This window comes from Molothrus ater, chromosome 1 (genome assembly GCF_012460135.2).
Source record: "Molothrus ater isolate BHLD 08-10-18 breed brown headed cowbird chromosome 1, BPBGC_Mater_1.1, whole genome shotgun sequence".
NCBI classification, from domain to species: Eukaryota; Metazoa; Chordata; class Aves; order Passeriformes; family Icteridae; genus Molothrus; species Molothrus ater.
Window position 1 is genome coordinate 145482141 of NC_050478.2, and position 18764 is coordinate 145500904.

The 18764-nt window shown below is 44.4% G+C and overlaps 1 protein-coding gene across 1 annotated transcript in view; it reads right to left on the reverse strand.

The window, feature by feature from the left end:
- The window catches only part of NDRG1 (N-myc downstream regulated 1), a 40146-nt gene extending 22052 nt beyond the window's left edge, over positions 1-18094 (reverse strand). The window contains exons 1-3 of the mRNA XM_036406887.2: positions 18016-18094; positions 4581-4659; positions 2030-2065 (exon numbers count right to left, since the gene is read on the reverse strand). Coding sequence (XP_036262780.1) covers positions 2030-2065; positions 4581-4643 — 99 coding nt within the window. The 5' untranslated portion in view covers positions 4644-4659; positions 18016-18094. The remainder of the gene's footprint in view (positions 1-2029; positions 2066-4580; positions 4660-18015) is intronic.
- Positions 18095-18764: the final 670 nt, after the last annotated feature.

Sequence of the window (18764 nt, forward strand, 5' to 3'; positions counted from 1 at the left end):
CATTAACTGAACACAGCCTAACTTGTTCCCACAAGGATGGAAGAACTTACAGTGGATATGGTGGACATCCACATCCATACACAGGCATTAAATAAGAAGCTTCATCCTGCCAAGCACCAATAACTTCCTTCCCTGGCCAGCTTCATCCTCTTCCCAAGTAGTTCATAGGAGAGGTTGCTCCCTAAGAGCTTCAGCTTCCTGAATGATCTGGGTCCTCTAGGGCCACACAGGAATTTCTCTAATGAACTAAGCAATCAAATCTCTCATAGCAGTTCCAAACCACTTTTTCCACAAATCAACCACAAAAGAACTTAAAGAAGCACAGAGTGGGTACTTGTGGCTTTAAGGACCAAAACTAAGTCTCCTTTGCAGTCACAATTCTTAACAAAATGCATTGAGACTTATTCCACATCTTTCCTGAACTAGAACAACTAAAGATTAAACTCTTAACAAAGATAGATCATTAAAAAAAGTAAGAGCTGGCAGAACATAGCTAAATGACAAGAACCACTGCTCTGGATTAGCGATAGTTAATCCAAAACATGGAGGGAAAAAAAAAGCAAAAAGGCTTAGAGAATTTGATCTTGCAAGTTAAAACAATCTATATATACACATGGTTTACAAACCAAGCAATTTATTCCAAGAATAGAAATAAAATATGGGTCACTTCTGGATTCTTAATCAAAAGACTGTAGTACTCCTGTTAGCAGCCTTAATCTGGGATTCAATTTATTTAGACCAAGTGATCAATCTGGAACCAAATAGAAAGCTTCTCCCATGCTGTGCACAGCCCTGCCAGAAGCTGTGTGGTGACAATCTTAACTTACATTTATCAAGACCTCAGGCAGTAGATTTCATTAGGAAAAAATAGGGGTAAGATGCAGGATTAGTGTAAACTACAGCTTGCTGTAGAAGTAAGAACCATTGAAAGATGAAAAAAAGTTCAAGATTGCTTTCTCACTTGGTTTCCAAGGAAAAGTCTCAAATTTGGGCTGTATTTTTTAAGCAACTGGCATAACATTGAATAAAAATATATTGACAGGTGCTAATAAAGCACAACATGAAATAAAGTAGAAAAGGGTTATTTCCTTCAAGGACCTGAACAGAGACTAGAACAATTTAACAGCTTTCCCTGGTTCTGCACAGTCTTGATAAAAATGAGACACCCAGTGAGCCTCTGTTCCCAGTACACAATCCTCATCCTCAGCAGTGGGAAAACAGCACTCACACCATTCATCAGGGCAGGTTCACCCTCCCTGATCTCCATCCCAGCTCATCCCAGCCTGGCTCCATGCAATTCCTGCAGCCATGCAATTCCTTGGTCTCAGCTAAGAATCAGCAAGGACAAACTTCTCAGTCAAAAGCCCAAATGGCAATAAAATAAGGCGAGCCAGGAGAGTGACCATGTCATCTGTCAAAAGTGTGACACTCAGGGAAAGTGAAGGGCCTCCATGTGACCCAGTGTTGTGCTATGAACCTGTATGCTCGGTCTCTATATAAAAATATAGACACACCATCACTCCTTTTACTGACAATACTGATTGCTTAGCACCTTCCACCACCCCACAGGCTTCAGGAATATTTTGGAAAATTTCAACAGCATAATGGGATGCATCCAGAGGAACATTTCCTCTGAGGAAATGCACGCACACTGCTCATGAAAGCAAATTAACTGGGGGAAGTGTGTGCCCATGTGGGAGGGGAATATGTTGTTTTCACCATCACTGCTGAAGATTCTCATTCTCCCAGCAAGAACAGAACTGCTTGCAAACCAGCCACCCCCTTTGACTGAAACTTTCTCAGCTCTAGCCTGAAAAGGCCCCCTGTGGTCCCCTTCACATGGCTACAGCACAGCCCCATTCAGACCCCTCTCCCACAGTAACAGCATTCCTGGCAAGCAGGCAGCCCCTTCTGGTCACATCTTGCTGCTTTCTCAAATGTCAATTCAATCTCCCCTCGTGCCAAAAGAAAAGAAATGGAAGAAAAAAAAAAAAAAAAGAAAGAAAGAAAGAATGATAGTTTTACTTGCCTGAACATCGAAGTCTGGAAGGAGGCGAGTGATAGCCTGTGAAGAGATTTGAAAACATAAATGGAAGTAAGTTGGAGCTGTGGAAATCTATGCTTGGATATGAGCCTCTCTCTGTCCGTTCAATGAAAGCTCTTCTGATGAGCATCAAAATTCACCCAAGAGCTTTTAAACCCACTAATCTTCATGGAGAAATGAAAGCAGTAAAATACTAGATTACTGACCAGCAAAATGAAGGCCAAAAGCTGCTGCATCCTCAGTTATTGTTAAATCTCTGAGCAATACACTCACAAGGAGCAGTAAAACTGAACTTTTCTGCATCACTTATTGTGGCCATGGGACAGCCAACAGCCTCAGCCCTGCCTAGGGTGGGAAGCCTCAGTTCAAGAATGTGCTGAACACTTGGAACTCAGTTAAGCAGTCATTACTGGGACTTGGTTATGTGATGTGGAAGGTGGGAAGGGTCTTATTCTGGCCAAAATTAATCTTTGCAGCGTTTGGGAAGCTGGCTGGACACAGAGAGGTCGATTCCAACCTGTCACCTGCCACAGCTGCCACTGACAATCTCCTGCACCTGTCAAGGGTCTCCACCAGGAAAGGAGTTAGGTGACAACCTCCCCCCCCTCCAGTAGCCCACAAGGCTTATAGCTTCAAAGGAGGAAATGTCTTCTAGTTACCTCCTTTTTTGAAGGGAGAAGAAAGAGGTCAAACTCTTATTTCCACTGGAGGGAAAGAAAACAGAGGGAAGAGCAGCCAAGCAAACACTTTGTGCTGCAAAGTGCAAAAGGCCAAAGCTTGAAAAATAATATTGAGATAAAAAGGAAAGCATAGAATCCTGGCAAGGAGGTCACTCAGCCTCAGAAGCACAGGCAAAGTAAAGAGAGATGTAAGAAGCACCACAGCTGCTTTCTTAGGGACCCTCAAGCACTGCAGTATAATCTGTAATTCTCACAGTTTGACTTTTAGGCAAAGTCTTGAACATGTGAACAACTACTTAAGGTCTGACTGAGCAGAAATAATTTTGCACAGCCTTAGCTTTAGACACTATGCTCCGTTTCACTCTCACTGTATTGTTGGTCTCATGATCTTTTAAACAAAACATTTCAGCCACTGCTGCTCCTGTGGGACCCAGGACTGAAAGGAATAAGTGTATTTGGCACCTGTACCAGCAGCATATGAAATAAAGGTGATCACTGCTCAGGAACAAAGACTTGGCTGCAGCAGAAGCCCAAGCACAGCAAGCCAGGACACAACTCCAGAGAGCCTCACCCAATAACCCACTCAAAACCAGCTCCCCTGTTCATCTCAATCTGTGCTGAGCATCCTTCAGGACAACCTTTTCCACTTTCTCAAAACACTTCAACATCCTTCATCTATGTTAAAATGGCCAAAGAGGAAATCAAACTCTGTCCTAGTTTCCCCCATGCAGACAAAATTTAAGGTAACATCATGAACAAAAGCATATAGGGCTCCTTGTTAAGATTCCAACATTTGGCCTATGGCATACCAAAACCCAAAGAGTTAATCAGTATTTTAAGGTATTTCTGAACTTTGAAGCAAAGATATTCCAGTACCAACAGGATTTCTGAATCTTAGAATCTTCTTTGCTTTGGTAGTTCTGAACAATATGGGCATTAAAAAGGGGTCTTAGTTTCTGAAAAGTTTGAGCACTGCATTCAGTGGTATCCAAACAAGCTCTGCTTTCATACAATGTCCTTGGCAAAGAGCTGTGTTTAAAGTTTCTCTAGCCATTTCACTGCAGTCACAAGTGGAAATTATTTTCTGAAGTGTTTACATAAAAGAGGGAGGGAATAAAAAAGAAAGCAGTAGATAGAGAAATGAATTCTAGTGTATAAGACCAGAAAAAACCCAGCACATTATATACATGATTGTCAAGAAAAAATGTCATTGGGACCAAGAGAAAATCTTAGTTTTGTTTCAAGAAAACATTGAGATGTTTCTTCACATATTACAGTGAATTTTTTGCCATGAACCTACCAAAGCACAGAGTATGGCTACCACTGAAGAGTCAGCCACTGAATCCAGATGTTGTTGATAGGGTTTAAAAAAAAAGTCCAATACAGAGTGGAAAGTAGTACAACAAGGTTAAAGAAAAGAAAAAAAAGCTACTCAGGACAAGAAGGGGCTCAGCCCTACCTCTGGACTCAGCGGTGCCCAAAGGAAATGTAAAGGCTCTCTCTGAGAGGCAGTTGACAGAGCAAAGTCTGTCTTTACACTGAGTTGTAGAGGCATATATGTGAGACTGCCCAATTGGCATCATTTGATACAGCTAAAGACACCCAGAGCTGTCATTATTAAGAGAAGAAAAAAATGTCACCATCATATTAAAATAATAAAACCAAACAAGAACAAATAATTATGGTCAGTTTTGCATTATTTGAAAGAACCAACCCAATGAACTATTCTTATTCCATCTCCAGTTTTTCTTTTCTTCTTCCATACAATATGTTCAAAGCAATCCAAGAACATGTTCAGTTCCAAAAGCAGTTCTGACAGAAAACACAGAAGCTCTAAAAAGCTTTAGATTAATTACCTCCTCCTTCTCCACCAGAGGTTTCACCTCTGCAAGGTGAGCATCCTGGAACTCTGTTGACATGGTCAGTAGCTGATATCTGCAAAGAGGAAAAGAGATTTGTTCTCAGCTTGCATCAAAGATTAAATACAGGAACAAGTAAAGATCCTGCTCCACCCAGCCCCCACAATGCCCCACTCTTTCAGGTTATAGTTTAAAAGACGTCTGCTAGAAGATTATAAATCTCTTGTAAAATGCCTCCCTGGTTTATTTATATACACACTCCTGCACAATATGAGATTAAAGAAATACTAAGGCTGCAAGATCAAACAGAAGTTTGGCAGCTTCAAAGCAGGGAATGTTGAAGAAAACAGGGTAGGGACAGCAGAGAGAACCATGGAAACTATCATTGCAAGGGTGAAAGAAGACATAGCCAAATCTGCATGACTATCTCTTGAAATGTGCTTGAACAGTTGTTTCTGAAAACCTTTTTTCAGTGTATGCAAGGCTCCCTCACTATTCCCCAGATTTTTACAGTGAGAAAAGTCAAACTGGACACACATTAGCATCATTTTATTGTCAGATTGATGTGCTCCATTCTTTAGGACAGATAAAAATCAGAGACTCCATTGAGTGGACACCAAGGTTCACGCAATAATGCTTTGTTCAAAACTGTCAAAGGAAGGGACAAGATTGCTGTATCCTGCTCTTGGACAGGACTGGCATTGTGATGTCCAGCCCTCAGCTGCAGGAAGCTTAACTGGGAACCCAGAGACAGCAAAGCCCAGCAGAGGTGATTGCCAAGGAAACAGAGTCCCAGGTGATGGCTCAGGTGCAGAGCACCTTCTGCATTTCTCCAGACTGGGATTCATCTTCTCATTCCTTTGGCAAAGAGAAGGGACCAGAGTCAGAGGGCTGCTCCCAGTGAAGCTCTAAGGAATGACTGGGAACAGTCCTCAAGAGAGATCCTAGAACTGCTGCAGCAGCAAATACAGAAGTCAAAGTCGTTTTATTACATATCTTTTAGTCTGCTGGAGAAACACATATCATATGGGGTTTGGGCATCTTTAATAAGTTTCCAATGTTCTCCATCTACACAATTGTAAAACAAATTCAGTATTTCCTTTTTAAGAAAATTTTAGAATGGTCTCAAGTAAAGCTTTGAGAAAGTGAACTCAAAGCAAGCCAAAAGCCTGAAGCATATTTAGGAATTATTGATTAAGTGTAACTGAACACATTTTAATTATTTTCTGAAAATAAACATAGAAGTACAGAACACAATTTACATCGATTCTTTAAAGCATGATTCTCCATCTCCTGACTTAAATCTGATTTAAGCCCATCATGCTGTCTACATAAATGACCTGATGGCTCAGGAAGGGCTGTGAAGCCTGCAGGAGCATCCAGGCAGTGGCAGCAGCATTATTTTTCACTCTGCCCCATGGATTACCTCGATGCACTTGTCCCTGGGCAAAGATGCTCTGGTGACAGTTTGCAGGACAGCTGGGTGCTGCAGAAAGCAATGAAGGAGCACACTCAGACTAAAAGAGTTAATGCTGGAAAAACAGGGGTGTCCATTCACATTCAAATATCTTTGGACTTTAGGAACTCTTCTTGCTAGCTATGCAATGGGGGAGATTTTAGGTAAAAATTAGACTGTGGATTTTAAGTTTAGAGAAATTTTTCATTAATATTTTACACCACCAGTTGAGGCATGAAGACAGAACCAAAACTAATCCCACTGCCAGTGCTTTGTAGTTCAAATTTACAAGATGACATCAGAGGTACTTTAACAATCAGGGGACTCAAGTGACTCTGATTCACCCCTTTTCTCCAGGTTTTCCATTGTGTTTTGTCCATTACAAATTTTAATAATAAAGAATAAGCAGGGGGAAAAAATTGCAAAATTTTGAAAAAATGCAAGGGACATTTTAGCAAACATTACATGTTTTTGTGATGACAGCCTTCTATGTAGTCTGCCATTCTACATAGTGGGCCATTGGACACAGCAGAGAGGAAAAATAAATGCTGTTGCAATATCTGGAGGTTGAAAATTCATAAGCAATTGCACCTAAGAGATTTTTTTCTTGAAATTAAGCAAGTTCTATTAAGAAAATTACCTTAATATTGCACCTAATTCTGCAATAGGGATTGGAAGTGCAAGAGATTTCTCTATGGCTTTCCCAAAGGTGAGGAGAGTAAGAAGGCAGGTCCCTGAGTTTTCCAGTAAGAAGTGTTCAGGGAACAAAGCCATGGCCACTGTTTGTGGAATAGAGCTGTTTACATGGGGTAGTTTTGGATTTTCAGGGACTCAGAGCATTGACTACAAATGAGCAAAAAAACTGTGCCAAAAAAGAACAAGATGGATGCTTTTTATAGCCTTAAAAACAATCCTGTTTTCACAATAGTTCAAAGTTGCTGCTCTGTGTTTCCGAGAGCGCAGGCATTAGGAAGTGCTGACCAGCAGATTGCACGACTGCCACCAAGCTTGCTGAACAAAAGCCCTACCTTCACCAAGCTCTCACTTGTGGAAATATATCTTGGAGGCACAGTGTTTTCAGATCAGGCATTTCCAAGCTCTGGGTTTTCCTTTTGTGCATCAGGAATACCTGAAATGCTCCTAGCGAGCGGCAGCCTTGCGTCAAGGCGGGATAACAACGCGCTGTTTGTTCACAAGAGCTGCCAAACAAAGCCCTGCTATCTGACAGCACTGTAAAAAACATCTTCTTTTCTAAGGAGAAAGATGGGGAAGTGGCTTTGTACCACCCTTGTTCAGCACAAATTTTATACTTTCTAAATAGGTGCTTTGTGCTGCCCTCTGTTATGTGACAGGGCAGCTCAAAGCTAATGTAGCTGCATAACTCTCCTAAATAGATAATCATACAAGCATCCCTTTATGCACATTTCAAAGCACTTCCCTCACAGATGCTTTCCAAAGACAAAGTTCATTTATATCTGGAAGCAATAGTGTAAAGTTGCCAACTTGGAGAAAAATAACTTTTCTTCACTCTGCTTGGCCAATTCAGCCTGCGGAGAGGTCCCAAGTTCTCCTCTCCAAGACAAGGCACTTCCACCAAGTGCCACCCTGTACCCAGGTACCCGTCTTAAAATAATTATACTTCTGAGAGAAAACAAGAAGGTAGCAAAATGCTTTAAAAGTGATGGCATATCTATCTTTGCCAAGTAGTAGGAAAGGCATCAGACTCTAGGAATCAAGGAAGGTGTGGGGTAGGGTGAAGTCATCTGTGCAATACTGTGTTGGCTAATTTCATTCAGAGGCTTTTCTACACCCCGTCCAGCCCAATCCCACTGCTCCAAAACCCCTGCAGCAACTGGCCAGTAGCTCAGGAATTTCTGATTATTTCAATATTAAAAGTTCAGAAAATATCCCCTCTCCCTCCGCATCATTGCCGGAGGGACAATCATTGCTGCAGCCTTGTTTTGGTAGCAGAAGGTACAGGATAAATGTGCAGCCTGGCTCTGCAGAACACAGATCCCAGCAAAGAGGCTAAGAAGGCACCCATCCTCAGACCCCAGCAATGCTGCAGTCATAAATACCAAACATCAGGTAATATGCATGTGTGTGACTGAATTCCTTTCAAGCACAGAAGCAAAACAAGTTCCAAGATCTCCCATTTCAAACTTCCTGCTTCTGAAGGCACGTGCAGGGCTGTCCAAGCTTGTGCCATGGGGTGCATAATCAAACACAATGGCCTCACATCCATGAAGGCTTGGGGACACTGCTACCAGCTCTTCAGCATTCCTCTGCCCTCACACCCAACCATTTTTTATTTATGTGCTATCATAGAAAACAAAGAGCAACAAAAGGCTGCTGTCTGAGTTTCATAAGGAAGGCAATTTCCTCAAAATTGCTTGTTTAAACACTGGCAGCAGAGATTATTCTCCCTTTGAGTACTGGTGTGTAGAAGGGTAACCAGAGCATCTTGATGGCATTTTTATCTCTGCAGGAAGAGCAAGCAGGAGGGACAGCAATCACTTTGCATGTGGGATTAAATTCTCATGAGCATCTAATGGCAAAGAGGGAAACAGCTATGGGCACTGAGGGTCCCAGCTCCCAAGAACAGGTGTTGTTCTCTTTGGAGAGAGAGGGACCATGTGAAACTTGTGCTGCAGAACCACAGGTGAAAGGTATTCCAAGGCTGTCACATCACTCTGCACTTTATCCCTTGAAAACTGTGGGTGTCCTCTGCACTGTCACCAAAGAAGGTAGGAAGGACAGGGGTGGTGGAGGTTTTGTGAACCTGTAGCAGCTCCCAGAACAATTATGAAAGAATGGAGAGAGCTGAAATGTCTCCAAAGCTCTGAAAAAGTTGATTGGCAAATATCCACATTAAAAAAAAACCCCTAATCTCAGGCATCTGACAATGAGGGAAAGTTACTGCGATGCTCAAACAGCCTTTGAGCCTTCCCCAGTCAATTAGACCTCTTCCAGTCATTAACAGTAAATGCTGTAAACTTGTCTGACCGGCCTAACATAAACATGGTTACTGCAAACTGGAGGCAATCTTGAAAAAAACCCAAAAATCCTAGCCTCCACTAAGCAGAGACTAAACAGAGATAAGTGGACAGCAAGACAAGACAGTTCACAGCACCCATGTGTGGTTTGGAGCCATAATGCATCTCTAAGTACAGTTTACATCTCAGGTATTTTATATCAAAGTTGACAAATTTAATCTTCCTGTTTGTGAACCAAATGATTCATTTGCAAGCATCCAAAGAGTTCATGCATAAGCATCTGCCCCCACTCTGCCCTGTTTAAACTCCTCTTTGTTACAGGCCTGGTATCACGAGGTCCTTTGTGCTCAGTTACTGCTTTTCTCTGCCATCGTTCCACACAATAAATTATGAAAGAGGTTTTACAGCATTTCCTCCCCTTTAAAAAAGGCAAATTACTTTTGACATTTAAGTAGGATCTGAACAAACATTTTGAGCAGGAAGTGTCAAAAGTTGAAGACACTCAACTACCTGGGACTCTCCAGGCTTCCTTAGCCTCCGGTTACACATTATCTCAATTTGCAACTAAAAGTTAATAACCTGAGACAAAGTTTCAAAGCAGAACCCTTAAATAGCCTGAAGTTTCAAATGAGAAAAAGGTCAGGAATCAAAGTATTAAACCAAATATTATCTGGGAACTGAAATAGTTGTGCTGCCTGGTGGTCTCCAGTTCACAGGTGTCCTGGGAGCTGCTATCACCCAGCCCTCTTCAAGCACAGTACACTGCTGATGCTCAATTTCATTCCTTTTTTCTAACCATTTTACTTTTGTTCTCTCTTAACCCTGTTTGTGAGTTACTCCACCAGCATATTTCCATGAAGGATCTAGTTGAAAATGAGAGCTGGCATCCAAGGGAAAAAAAACCCCGAATGTGGGATGTTAGGAGGATAACGTAGCATAACAGTGATCTTTTTCAAGCCAAAAAACCAAGAGGAGCCTTAAGTTTTAACCATTTTTAACTTTACACTTATGCTATGTGCTAATCAATCTGATTAGGAAATCAAAGCCTTTCAGCCAAGAACTTGAGCCCTGTGCCAGGGAACAGCTGGGTGAAGCTGCAGGGACAGAGCCAGTGTCTGACCCAGCACAAAGGCACAGCTGGGAGGCCACAGCATCCCCCCAGCCCCACCTGCCAGCAGCTGGGCCACCCTCCTGCAGCGAGGGAGGAGATCTCCAGGCTCAGCTCCAGCACACTTCCCCTGGCTCACCTCCTCTCATGCCACTGTCCCCAGTGCTCAAGGGGCAGAGCTCAGCTGTGGCCACTCTGGGATCAGACACAGCCCTGAAACTGCCAGCTCCTCACACCAGGGGCTGGTCACCATCCATGAACCCTGCTGGCAGCTGCACATGGACAGCAGCACCAAAACACAGGGAGCTGGAACAGCCCTTCTGCCTACCCCACAGATGTTGAGCAAGAAGCTGTTGCAATGTAGCTTGCACAACCTCTCTCTGTGGGATGAGATGAAGAATGTTCCTTAGAAAGCTTGAGGTCCTCCTGTGTTCCACAGGAGCAGAAGTTGGCTGTGGGAAGGGTTGGTGAGCTGGCCAAAGGACACCCTTGCTGTTCCCATCACCAATTTGTACCTCTGCTGTGTACCCCTCCCAATATAATGAGCAGCTCTCTCTTCCTAGCTGGCAGGGAAATGGAAAGATTTCAATGCCTTCGGGCTTTTTCCTATTGTAGCAATCCCTAATGTTACCTACACTATAATAACATCACAGCTCCATGAGGGACAGATGACAAACCCTAATGCAGTTCTCAAAAAATTCATGTTTACCTGAAACTGCCCTGGGTCACAGCTCTGTGACAAGTGGTTCTGTCTGATAATGCAGAGTAAGTTCAAGGCCAGGCTGGATGGGGCTTTGAGCAACCTGGTCTAGTGGAAGGAAGGGCTGGAATTAGATCTCTAAAAAAGACAGATTTGCCCATTCACACTGGTGCCAGTGTTGTGCTTTGGCTTTAAAGGGCTTCAGACCATGGGTGGCAGCACTGGAGGGTAGGAAGGATGAACAGCAGTCAGCTGCTTTCCCAGGCTTTGTTTCCTCACACCCACCCTGCCAGCCAACCTGTCCCTTCCACCCCCCAGCACCCTCCTCTGCATCCATCCCACTGCTCCTTCCACTGACCCACACCAGGGTCTGAAACAAAGACTGAAGGTGATGCACTGACACAGGACCTGACACCTGCTCTGCACTGGGGTGTTGGGCTCTGGGGGCAGAGGAAATAACAGAGATGTTATGAGGGGCAGAGATGGATTAGGTATTTCATAACATGGAAGACACAGCTCCTGCCACAAAGATTACAGTCTAAACAGACAAGAAAAAAGCCATTGTTCCTGCAGCTCACCAGTGTCAGGACATGCTCCCTGCCCCCTCCTATTCTCAATCTGCCATGCTTTAACAGCCCAGAGCTGCTGCCCAGCTGCAGCCGCTTCAACAAGTGGGTGGTGCTGTCAAAGTTAGAGGCAAAAACATACTGAGATTATTCCAGAAGGGAGAGGCTCACAGTATACTCAGAGATGAGGAATGCTGTCTGGCTCTCTAGGTTGCACCCTCACAAGATTATAGTGGATTCTTTTTATATATTTTGCATTTTCACATTGATGTTGCAATGATGAGGACTTAAGTTACAAAGCATTGCAGCTAAGGTTGATGACATTTCTTAATTTACATTTATTCATGAAGTTGTACTATACAGGTTGCAGCTTTTGAGTACATAGATGACTTGCTCTACCACCTATTAAAATTGCTTGGTCATTGCTATTACAAGTTCTTTCTAACCCCTGCCAAAATGTCTGGGCTGAAGTTTTCCATGATGAGTGCATGAGGGTTTTTGCTTGTTTGTTGAGCAGAAAAGTATAATTTATGGATATTATTCTGTTCCTATCCACGGCCAGTTCCCTTTTGTAGGATGAACTTTAGCCTTCTAGAGCTCAATCTGAACTCGAACTTGGCACAAATGGCCATTGTGTTAAGACATATCTTTCATTCTTCCCAAGCAAGTCCCTTTATAAAATTACCCAAATGTAAGCATTTTCACATGCTGAATTACGTGGGACTACATCTGGGAAAAAGTCTTCCACTGCCTGCAAACATCAGCACCCAAATATACAATATGATCTTCCCAAGGGCTGAGCACACAGCCTGTACCACAACAGGTGGCACAGGTGAGGAAGTGTCTAAATCAGCAACATTAAGGACCAGAATACTCCTTGCTTCTCAAAACAAGGCCTTCCAAAATCCTTCAAAGTGGCAAAAGGCAATTCACCATCCTCTGCTGACTTATTTCAAAGCCTTACCCATCTACACTCCAGGTTAGTGCCCATCACAGGCAGAGAACTTTCTTATCACTTTCCAGGCTGTGTTTACAAGAAGGGTTGGAGTTATACATGTCCAAGCTTTTATACAGCATTGGGATTTTATGTAAAACTTCATAAAATTCATAGTGTTTCAGATGGGAAAAAATGTGATGCTCTTAAACTGAATCATCTAGGAAAGAAAATATAAAAGGTCATTGTAAAATTCTGCAGTGCTTCTACTGCATTATTAAACCCATAGCCCAAAAAGCCACAACTTTGTCAAAGGATAAAAATACATTTAAAAAATTAGCAGGGATATGTTACAGTACATGCAAAGCATGTTTAGAGCACTCCAGAACTATGGCAGCAGGAAAATGACATCATTTGACAAGGTGCACACGATCTTCCTGAAGGAAACAACCCAAAAACCCACAGCAAGAGCAATCCTTCCTTCCTTGAACACTGCATTTCCCATCTGGATGTCTCTTTACTGTGTTCACAAATAAAAGTTCCTTTGAAAGTTGCAACCTACTTTGCTGATTACTTTTCCATTACAGATTATGCCTACCAGTAAACACACTACCAGATTTTTTGTCACATTGCCTCCACCTACAGAGTCTTCATGAGGGCATTAGAGTTTATTTAAGATCCTTATTAATTAGTTTGTGCTTCCTAAATTCAGAATTTCTTAAAGTCAGGTTATAAGAAAAGTCATTGAGTTGTACGAGTGGTGAAATGGCAAGGACAGAAAAAACACACACACACAAAACACCCAAGGGATGGAAAGATTTGTTTTGCAGTGAGTTGGGTTTTCATGCTGCACTAAGTCCTAATGTTTGGTGTTTCCACTAATTTCTGCATCATCTGTACAGGTCTAGCAGACTGGCCCTACACATCCATGGTAGAAAATAAGCTGAAAAAGCTACACTTTCAAAGCTATACTTAGGTCAAGCAGGAAGCAGCCAGTTGATGGCTTTGAAAAGTGGTGAATAACCAGTTCTAAAAACAGGTCTTGAAAAGGAAGATCCATATTGACTAACTTCCAGCTACCAAGAGAAAAACCTTGACAGATGAAAAAGATATATTAAAATTTTGACAACTAACTGAAAGGAAGCAGCCCCAAACCCAGAAGAAACATAGGAAATGTGATCAGCCACACAAAATAAGAGCAGCAAAACTGACACACATCCTGCTTAGTACAAAGAGATACAGCTGTGGAAAATTTCCTCAGCACAGGCAGTCCAGCTGTGCATCAGCAAGCACACCATGGAACACCTCTGCATGGAGAACACCTCCTCTGACAACAAACTCCTGGGCATTATCCAAAGGCAATACTCTCTTGCCAGCTGGGAAACAAAATAGGCCTGAACCTGCAGCAGCCCTGAGACAAAAGTAAAACTAAACTCATCTCCCTCATCATCCAATGTAGGAGCTTGCGCGTTCAAGTCTGACACTTGGACAATTTCAGGCTTTACTTTTTTCTATACTCCACACTTGCTGTTCTGGATTAAATTCCAGATAATGGTGCTGATTCCCATGGACTCTCAGTACTGGGATTAATTATGTCATAGTAACACTTCAATGATACATGAACACATATCCAGGAAAAGCTCTAAATGGCTCCTTACTGCTGCTTAAAAACCACAGCCAGAGGAAATTACCAGCAGGGATTACCTCCCACTAGCTGTCCCTCACTGAAGTCACCCAGGGCTCTGGAAGTGACACAGATGGGGAAAAAAAGCTGTCACCATTTGGTAGAAACACCAAGTTCAATAGCCATTATATTCACAGCCATTGATTTCCAAGATGTCTAACCCAGATTTTAGTCATCCACAGGAACACACACCACTGAACCCGAAAATGGGTTTGCCTCACTCTTAGTCTTTGAAACAGTTGCAGAATATTTCCCTTAACTTTCCAGTAGTAGCAAGTAATTTACTTGGAACTTTTGGGACAAAGCTTTTGACAGAAGGCAGAGGGGTAACTGCTGCTCCTGGACCTGAGCAACCTGATCTAGTGGGTGGCATCCCTGCCCATGGCAGAGGGGGTGGAACTAGAGGGTTTTTAAGGTCCCTTCAAACACAAGCCCTTTATGATTTTATGATGAGCTACTGAAACTGGAGATCAGCTCCTGCCTAACTGTCCAGGGAAATTCTCTAGAGGCAGCTCCAGAGACAGCACGATCCTGCTTTAGGTAACATTCAAATTCATATCTACAGCTGAAGCCAAGGGCAGTCTGTAAGTGCAATGCCATCTTTTTAGCAACACAGTGACAGGGAAAATTGGGATATTCTGTACTTCTGTATTTCTAAGTGCTGTGACTGAACTTGAAAGTTAGATCTAAAAAGTCATCTGGAGGTCTTACTTCATCTCCAGAACCACTATTTCATCCTTGTTAATGCTAAGCAGTTGCATTTCCTGTATATGGGAAGGTTTTCCTTCCAAGTCATCAAACCAGGGCAGTTGAAGACAGTCACTCTTTTTGTGCATTGCTGTGACTGAGCTGATCCAGGCCATTGCTACCCCAGGCTCTGCTCTCCCTGGCAGCAAACAGGCTTTGCTGCCTTAAGCTTCCAGCTGTGCACATGATGTAAACATTGCTGATCCACCACAATTAGAATTTGCATTATTTTTGAGAGTCTCGCAGTTCCTGCTCATGTTCTGAAGAGCTTCAAGGCAGATTCACCCCTTCTGTATCTTTTCTTTTACTCTTTGTCTATTTTGAGACAATAAAAGCAGGAAATGTCTCATTGCATATATGCTCTATGTTTTGTGCTCTAATGAGGTAAGTGAAAAAACAGTATTTTCTGTGGGAAGCTAGAAGTTTGTCAAAATCTCTTAAGCTGGTCATGAGAAGTTTTATGTTGCACTTCAGTCAAAGAAATTAATCACTTAGGCTTAAAAATCTGAATCAAAGAATTTTTCTCCCAACACTTCACTGCTAATCTCACCTGAACTACAAGAGCAAATGACTGAATTGCCTTGTAACTACCTCTAAGGATCAGGTTCCCTTGCCAAAGTGTTCCAAAAGATGCCCTGTAATCTCCCCACATAATTGTCATAGTCCAAAAAGTCATATCCAAAGAGCAGAGTACCTCCCACTGGAGGGAGGACAATGAGGGAATCCTGCTGGTTTTACTGAGCATTCACACAGTCTGCCCAGATGGTCTGCCATAGTTTTAGTGTTCCTTTTATTTTGGCAAGAATAAAAAAAGCCATTGCAGAAGGCACAAACTGAAAACCTTAAGAGCTTGTTTGCTGGTAGCCCAGGTGCTGGTTCCCAAACACAGGCAGTGCCTGTGGCAGCCCTCCCTCAGCAGAGGGTGACACTTCTTTGGCTGTTGCCTAATTCTCTGGACACCCGACACTTTGACATCTCTATCCTGCTGTCATCTGGGTACAGAGGCCAATGAATGCAGGAAATAAGCACACAAACCCTTCTTTCCAAGGGAAACATGCAAACCCTAGCTTGTCTAGACCCTTCTTCCCCAGCCTGGTTCAAGGTCAGGCACTTTGCAGTGCCCATTCTCAGGGGAAGAGCTCATCTTTTTACAAGAGTGTCTAATGACAGGACAAGGGGGAATGGCTTTCAGCAGAAAGAAGGTCCATTTTAGCCAGATATTGGGGAGAAGTTCTTCCCTGTGAGGGTGCTGAGGCACTGGGCCAGGCTGCCCAGACAAGCTGTGCGGATGATTCATCCCTGAAAGTGTTCATGGCCAGGCTGGATGGGGCTTTGAGCAACCTGGTCTAGTTGAAGGTGTTCTTGTCCATGGTAGGGGAGTTGGAATAGATAATCTTTCAACAAAAACCATCCTGTGATCTCACAGCTCAGTACTTGTAGAAATTCCTGTTCAAAGTTTTTAAAGTTGAAATCAAACCCATTCAGTTTTCTGCTGCACAAGGAACTCAGACTCAGAAGCTGAGGCCTCCAGGTCCCCAAAACATTATATTGTGGCATCTGTTCAGTTTTTACTGAAAAATATTAGGTGTAAAAGCCAAACCCTAAGGAGTCCATCATTACTACATTAAAACCTGCTTTCACTGCATCTGTGTTTTCCTCATCAAAACACACACCAGGTCCTCCTGAGCACATTCATGAGTTACTCTTCTTTGAGGGCCTGGGACTCATTAGTACTCTGGGAACTGTACAGGCCTTTAAGAATCACTGTTTGTGCTGCATCTACTCTGAGCTTTAGCATTTCATCCAAAGTCATTAAATTCTTGCTGTGCACAGAACATCATACAGCATTAGCTGCCTGCTGTTTACTCAAGTACCTGTGATAAAAACACAGTCATTCTATGCCAAACTACATTAGACTCTGGTTAAAAGACCACAAAACTAAAATAAACAACAGGAAATAAATATACACACACACACAAAAAAAAAAAACCCCTAATGAAAATACCAAAACCAAATGAAAAAAAGCCCCCTCGCCCCCTCCAAAAAAAAACAAACAAAAAAACCAAAACACAAAAACCAACCACCAAATATGTTCCCAGAGCCAAGTTCAAAGTGCACTGCTTAATGCCAGTGGCTGAAGTTTTGATGCAAATTATACCTGTAACAGCCAAGGCTGTAACAGCAAGGTAGGCTTCTCAGATGTTTGCCTGAAGCACTTGATAGCTCCTCTTTATAGGTTATTTCCATTGCTTGCCCTCAACAGTGAGTTTTGCAGCAGTTATGTATCTTTGACACGCACAAAAAAAGTTGATGAAAAGCCAGAAGAAAGCAAAACAATCAAAACACCATGCAAAGAACCTGGACAGAAGCTTCAGGTTGTCTTTGACCTCTTCTATGTCATTACAAGTGCATTTTCTAGGTTCAAAACACAGTTCCTACTTAAAGCAGAGAAAGAAAATAATCAAAATAACGTAGATGAGAAATATTTCTATCTGAAGTCCTGCTTGGGGATGGGGTGCTAAGCAGGGCACTGTGATCTTTGTGAAACAGTGGGTTATGCAGTGAGCAGTGCCAACTTGCAAGTGCTTCATAGGAAAACTGAACCACGATGAAAAGCATCAACCAAAACCTCCTCCTTAGCAGAAGTGAAATCCCTCGTGTCACCAAGCCCAGTGCGTGGCTGTGCCTCCACCGCACACACTCACACTCCCTGCAGGGCTCTGAGCCCGGCAGTGCCCGCAGCAGGGGTGGCGAACTGTGCCCATCGCCAGGCACGGTGACAACAGCCCCGCTGAGACACACGGTGACAACAAGAGCCCCGCTGAGACACAGAGCGGACCCCGGGCCGCGCTGTCCGGCGCTCCAAACCCAGCACTGAGCTGCGAGAGCAGAGAAACACGAGCAGTCACCAGTGGTCAACTTCCTTAGAGAAAGTATGTGCCTTGGCTTCACAGCTGTTTTCCAGCCCATCCTATCCCATCCGCTGCTCCCTGCCCGGGAGCCCGGACCTCGGCAGCAGCAGCAGCAGCATCCCGCAGCCGCTCCGGGAAGGGCCGGGGTCCGGCTGGGGGGACCGAGCCGCTGAGAGCCACCGCTGCCCCGGCACAGCCCTGCCCGGAGCCGCGGGGAGAGGGGACTCCGTTCGAAGGAAAAGCGGGAGGGTGATGCAAGGATGCGCGCTCGAGGGGACCGTGAACAGACGGACGGAAAGACGGGTGGAAAGACGGACGGGCTCCCTTACCTGCCGCTGTCCCTGCGCCGCCGCTGCCGCCCCGCGCTCCGCTGGCTGCCCGCGGCCCGGGGTGCATTTATAGCCCCTGCCCCGCCCGCCGGGCGGTGCCGCCGCCGCCGCCGCCACCGGCTCCGCCCGCCCCGCCCGCCCCGCCGGCCGCGGTCTCTGCGGCCGCTGCGCCCCCGTGCCCGGCCCGACAGGCAGCCCGGGTATCGGCAGGGAGCCCCGATATCGGCAGGGAGCACCGATATCGGCAGGGAGCCCTGGGCATCGGCACGGAGCCCCGGGCATCGGCACGGAGCCCCGACACCCACCGCAAGCCCGGCCGCCCCTCCCTGGCCCCGGCGGAGGAGGCTCAGCGCTGACATCGCGCTCCCGGCGGGCTGGAGAGCCGCGTCCCGCTTCCCTCGTTAGCCGGGGCTTCCAGCAGTTCGGCGAGGAGAAGGGAACGTGTGCAAGGGCTTGCCCAAGGACCCAGTAGCAGCCTTGGGAAAGGCTGAGCCGAGGGTGGCGAGCGGGGTCCTGGAACAGATGGTCTTGGCAAAGTCCTGCGGATGTACTTCTATGTGATATAAAGTCTATTCACCAGAGTTGCAAAATCTTATGCTCACGCATTAAAATGACCACTAGGAAGGAACTGTAATTGCAGGAGGGAAATAATGCCTTTGCACATTTCTGGTGAAGTTCAGAGGGTGCAGCCGGTGCTGCAAGTGCTGGGTGAGTTTCCCAGTGAACTGCCCTTTGGCAAGAAGTGCAGC